Below are 6,000 nucleotides of genomic sequence, written 5' to 3'. Positions count from 1 at the left end.
CTAGCCAGGCTGGCGCCACCTAGTGCCTCCGCTCAATTTCATTTCTCTCCAGCGACTAGGTCAGGAATCGGAATACACTAAATGGTTTGCAAGAACCCCAGAAGTGTGAGTTTGGGCACCAGCCAATCAGCAAAGAGCCATACATTCTGTGTTTGCAACAATTCCCCGAGGTCGAGGATTTAAAGCCGGAACAAAGAGAATGTTTGGTGAATTTTATCAAGGGGAAAGACGTTATTGCCCTTCTTCCTACAGGATTTGGGAAAAGCTTAATATACCAGTTAGCCCCATTAGCGGTGCATTACATATGTCACAACCAAATAGAAGTGATTGGTTAAATAAAAAAAAGTACCTGCCTACTGTCGAGTGAACAAATTCTATTGCTGCGAGGTCAGGGTCCCCTCGAAAATGAGATGGTGGGCCATCTCAAGGGGCTTATCCTCCAAACAAATAAATTCAAATTCCTATTAAAGGTGCACTATGTAACTTTTTAGCTGTTTCTATGGATATGTCATTGCTCTGCCCAGAATATTCTACAGATTGTCGTTAAGCAACTCTGGCTTTATGGGTCAAAAATACCTACAAAATCAGACACTCTGACTGTGAAAGTGGTTGCCTCTCCACAGATTTGACCTGTAACTTAGTTAAAACATTCCAGACTAAGCTAAGATCCTCCACTAGAAAGGTTACAGAATGCACCTTTAAATACAACAACAAAATAAAACATGATATGAAGTGTGTACCGAATCTGAATAAGGAGATTACACAATTGAACTGCAAATATGAACTGATTTCTATTCTAGTTTATTAACAGGCACATGGCAACCAGCTAGAAATAGGATGACTTTTATTATGTGACGAGTGCATCACTTCTACAGGGATGACTGAACGTAATATATTGTAATAGTTTCAGGATGATAAAGAGATCCTGCTTATTGTATGTGATAGCTCCGAGAGACCAAGGGGAGAACTCAGCGAGGTTATTTAAAGGGAAGGTGTACGGGGAAAACTAGAAAGTGACTATTGTATGAGATGATACCCAGTCTGTAAAATGTTGAAATGCCATATCTAAACACACTGACTTAAAATATTCTGTCCCAAGAAACAGCAAAGTATCGTGTTTTCATATCATCTCTTTATTCTTAATTTATTTTGTACAGACAGGGCTGCTGCTGTAAATCTATATTACTGTACAATAGGTTAGTTGCCATAGTCTCTCAAAATATGGGGCTCATGTGATCATGTTCTGTCCATATTTAGACCTCATTATCTTATATATACTCTCTCTTTCTAACACATTACTTTCCACTGTTTTCAAACCATGCAACACTGAAGAGTTTCTCAGCAGTCAGACCGCTGTGTCCTTTGGCTTTGTCTAGCTCTTGTTGCATGTGGCTCCATGCATGTTACACTGTTGGGTTGCATCCTCACGCACAGAGGATATGCGCAATAACTCACTCCTATAAAGACTGTATTGTGAGTTTTATAGAAATATGATTAAGATTCCAAACACATATGTTGGTGTTCAGTCATTTTTACGTCCATGTGTTTATGTTCTCATTGCCTTGTACTTCCTGGATCCAGAGGGGTGTGTTCTTTGCTCACAATCGCTCTATGTCACGGTACTTCTTCCTCAGGATAGACACCTGGTCCCGGAACAGCACAGGGTCCAGCCTCATCTGGGAGTGCACCAGGGGCATGAAGCCAAGCCAGCGGCTGAAGGCGTTCATGCAGGTTTGCCTCTGAGCAAAGTGGTCCGGGTCTGCCCAGCGCGACGTCTTTGAGCCCTGGACACACAAACAAGACAATGGAAGGGTAGGAGTCAAATGATGGGTTAAATGCTGATAAAAAGTTTAAGTAAGGTAAGTTTGTTTATATTAGTAGCAGCATAGAGTATTAAGGACTGGAACAGCTACAGGAGACAGGGCATGTAGCTGTTAGCAGGACTCAATAAAGGCCTATATTATGCTATTTTCTGATCAATGTTATGTTAATGTTGTTTCCTCATAGAAAACATACCTGGAATTGTGTTTTGTTTCATTCACACATGTTTGTAACACAAACACTGCACATTTAGGCTTAGTTCTTCACTCAAATAAAAAAAATACACCTTCACTTGAGTCATTTGGGTGATTTCAGCCCTGGAATAGCAGATCTCTGCTAAATAAAAGGTAAAAGGCAGCTGTTACCTACCTTGAAGCTACCACTTCAAGACATCACAAGGTGGAACACAGCATTTTGAGCTTTAGTGATGTAGACAGACTACCAATAACGAGTTACAAAACAAAACACAACACCAAATGTGTTTTTGAGGAGGCAACAACATTCTAACAAGGCGTAAAGCTCACAAGAGTTAATTTTGCATAATATAGGACCTTTCTGATGAAGGCACCCCCTGCTTGTCCAAGGAGATGTTATTGCTTTGCCAGGCATGTTCCACACAAAGAACTGCATTAAACTTAGCGAATATATCTCAATGGTTGCGAGAAGGTCTCTATACCAAGTTACCATAACACCTTTAAAACAGGAAAAGACAGATGTTTTCTGCTTCAAACCATGCTAGAAATATCAAACAGAGTTGCAATGAAATGACACTCTTTCAAGTTTTATAGTGTGTGCAAAGTTCCTCAGAGTTGCATAAAATGTAATCTCTCAATTTGCTATGCTTTCTTAACTGATCCTAACTGACATGTGCACTCAACTTGTTTGCTGCGTGCACTTGGGGACAAACTCGCCAGCCATAAAAACATAGTTAGAAAGAAGATAAGCAAAAGTAGGTTTCCATTCATCACAATGGCTCATGGTCATGCTGTGCTGTGGGAGAGCTTGGTCTAATGTACTGGGAAGGCAAGCTGGTGCATGGGGGCAGATGGGGGTAAGATAGGGGCCAGTGAACCTCAATGACAATGTAAAACAAAATGGAACCGAAAAAATTATGCTATACCAGGCCACAAAGGGTCCAGTATTGATACTTTGCAGTGACATGATGCTGGGGTTGTTCTGCATGTATGTCTATTGGTGGAATCCACACATTAGAAAACAGAGTCAAAAAACTTTAAAGATAGTCTGAAAACTCAAGAAAATATAAACAGAAAAATAAAGGTGTTGGATTTTCATCAAAAAACTCAAAAATTCTTGGCCAATGCTATTGAGCTTGAGGGGAACTTGTTTAACGTCTCACCTCAAATTCCGTTAAAATAAATCTCACATTAAGTCTAACTTGAGTAACAGAACTTCTAACAGAGTCGTGCTTTCAGTTAGCTTCACACCGCCAGGGAATATTGATGAGCTGCAAAATATCAATAGTCCAGTATAGCAGTGGCAAATATAATCTTAAACAATCAAAATTTCAATTTAAAGTTTCACAAGCTCTAATTTGTCAACCTTCCAAAAAAAAATTACTGACCAAAACTGGCAAGTGTACACTCTAAATAAAGCCCATCAAAACAAAATGAAAAAATCGAAAGAAAAAAAGGGAGTAAGTTTGGTAAGTTTGCTGCCCTGCCTTCACAATTAAGACATTAATCACAGGGTCCATACTGCAGAGTCATCGTGCTGCTGCGGTCAGGCTATCAATCACCACAGGCTGACCGCGAGACGTGTGTATAAGGACTGGCACATCCACACCAGAGAGAGAGGGGGGATGGAGGGGGGCACTGAGATAAGGTCAGAGACAAACCAAGCACAAGGGGGCGACGCAATCAGTCAACAATAATGCAGTAACTATGGACTTAGGGTGGGTTCTTTTCACACTAGTCCTGGTTTGGTCCTGTTATAGTCTTGGTTTAGTTCTGTTTTAGTTGCAGTTAGTCACAATTTTGACCTAATGTGCATACAATTGTGAACACAGTCTTGTCTGTGTTTCTTCCATACTGATCCATTGTTATTATAAAAAAGTTTACCTAAGTTACAAACAGATCTGAGCACATTTGATCAAATTGTTATGTATTTCATTTTAACAATGAATTTGTATACTATGTGAAAATCTTAAAGGTGCACTACATAACATTACTAGTGGAGAGTCTGCCATCTGCTTGTCTCAATGGAAAAGTTATGGCTTTGTCTAGAATGTTCCACAGTGTACTGTATATGTAGAATTTCTCAGTTGTCCAGGTAGAATCCATGGCAAGAGAGAAATTCAGTTTTTCAACTGGGCAAATATTTATTTAGGTCAAAAATGTTTCGCAGCTCATCCAAGCTGCTTCTTCAGTTCTGGTTGGAACGCTGGTGGACACTGCCTTATATCTGCCTGTATGGAGGAGCTAACTACACTGAAACAAGTCTGAAATGAACATCCTACTTAGGCCTATTCATCTCTAATGAGTGTGGGGTCATAATGAATGTTTTCACACATCTCTGGCCCTGTCCTGGCCCCCCCTGTTGTTTTCTTTGTTTTAGGTTTGAGAATGGAGTCTTAGATGGGAGACATGTCTGAGACCTCCATTTTCCAAGGAAGGATTGTCTTTCCTAACAAAGTAGTACAGTTTAAACTCAACTATCATGAGGGAGGCCAGCAGGTTACAGCACTACGCTACATTACAATTCAGATCTGTGGAGAGTCACGCCTGTTCACAGAAGGAATGTATTTCTGAGTGAGAGAAACACCCATAAAAAATGAATGCTGGATGTATAAGTTGAATATCATAGCATGAAACATTCCAGGCAAAGCAATAACATTTCCATGGAGACAAGCAGGTGGCAGACCCTCCACCAGAAAAGCTGAGCACTGAACTTTAACAGCAATTTTAATGTTTTCTTTCATTTCTATGTCTATAGATACCTGTGCCATCATGGTCTCCTTGTACTGCTTCTTCTGTGTGACTTTGATAGGCGGTTGCTTAGTAACGGCCGACACCAGGAAGTTCATGAGAATGTCCTCGCAGTTGGCCATGCGGTCCACTGTCTTCAGCAGATTGGCTGGGACGTACCGTGTAAACAAGTAGTGATAGTACCTATGAAAAGAGACAAGGAGAAACCCATTTGTGCATTTCAGTTCTGCTCTGTCCCTCTCCAAAATGGTTGCCATGTTGCACCCTCAGCAGCAGGTCCAGAGCACTAGATCACTGTCAGTGTTTCACCTCCACTCCAAGGCCTGCTGTCCCACTCTCTCTCCCTCATATATACTTTTCACTAAACCTCATTTAGTGTATATCGAGTGGGACATTATTGTGTATTTATTTATTTGTGTTTTTGACAGTTATCAGTAACATTTGCAGTTAGTAAGTACATAACCACACTGTCATATTCAGTTTTATAAAGTAAACAGGCATACTCTGTTCCTTTACTTGAGTTTTTTTCTACTAAAAGTTGGTTCCCTAAGCTGTGTCTTTTATGCCTCAGTATTTATTAATGAATTCTACTGAATACTATATTAAATGTGCAGGTGCCAGGAAGTAGTAAACTCTTTAATAATTTTCATTTTTGTCAGTATTTTGAGTACTGTAATAAATTTCTTTTAATTACTTTTGACTGAAGTTGAAAGCTAGCAACCCCAGATTATTAATGCATACATATTAAAGGTGCACTATGCAACTTTTCTGGCTACCTGCTTGTCTATATTGAGATGTTATTGTTTTGTCAGGAACGTTCAATAGTATAGAAGTATTAGTAATAAATGATCCATCTTGCATGTACTCAATTACAAGTGCTTTTATTGATGAAAAATACCTTGAAAACATGCATCTTTACTGTGTGTGAGCTTGCACTCTGAATATTCCAGGTAAAGTAATCATATCTCCATAGAAAGAAGCAGGTCCAGAAGGGTTACATACAGTGGCGATCTTAAATGCTTTTCATCAAACTTCATTTACTGACTAACCTCACGCCTGAAGCAAATGAGTTTCTAAAAATACAACTAAAGAGGACTAATGAGAATTGCATGAATGTGACAATAAGTGTTTATTCACAAGTCACTTGAGAGAAGAGCATTACTCAATTTAACGCTCTGCTTCCTGCTTTGTTTTTTGTCATCATCTTATAAGGTATCAAACCAGAATAAATTAT

General features: G+C 39.5%; 1 protein-coding gene across 3 annotated transcripts in view; it reads right to left on the bottom strand.

Annotated features, from left to right (window-relative positions):
• Nucleotides 1-1,598: 1,598 nt before the first annotated feature.
• The window catches only part of LOC110156338 (exostosin-1), a 181,940-nt gene continuing 177,538 nt past the window's right edge, over nt 1,599-6,000 (bottom strand). For all 3 annotated transcript variants that reach the window (XM_020920549.2, XM_055149686.1, XM_055149687.1), the window contains 2 exons: nt 4,778-4,949; nt 1,599-1,784 (listed from right to left, as the gene is read on the bottom strand). In XM_020920549.2, the coding sequence (XP_020776208.1) occupies nt 1,599-1,784; nt 4,778-4,949 (358 nt within the window). The remainder of the gene's footprint in view (nt 1,785-4,777; nt 4,950-6,000) is intronic.

Source organism: Boleophthalmus pectinirostris, unplaced genomic scaffold (genome assembly GCF_026225935.1).
Source record: "Boleophthalmus pectinirostris isolate CB_2022bp ecotype Guang Dong unplaced genomic scaffold, ASM2622593v1 HiC_scaffold_13, whole genome shotgun sequence".
Taxonomy (NCBI): domain Eukaryota; kingdom Metazoa; phylum Chordata; class Actinopteri; order Gobiiformes; family Gobiidae; genus Boleophthalmus; species Boleophthalmus pectinirostris.
The sequence above is the reverse complement of the archived record's forward strand: the minus strand, read 5'-3'. Positions and strand labels throughout refer to the sequence as shown.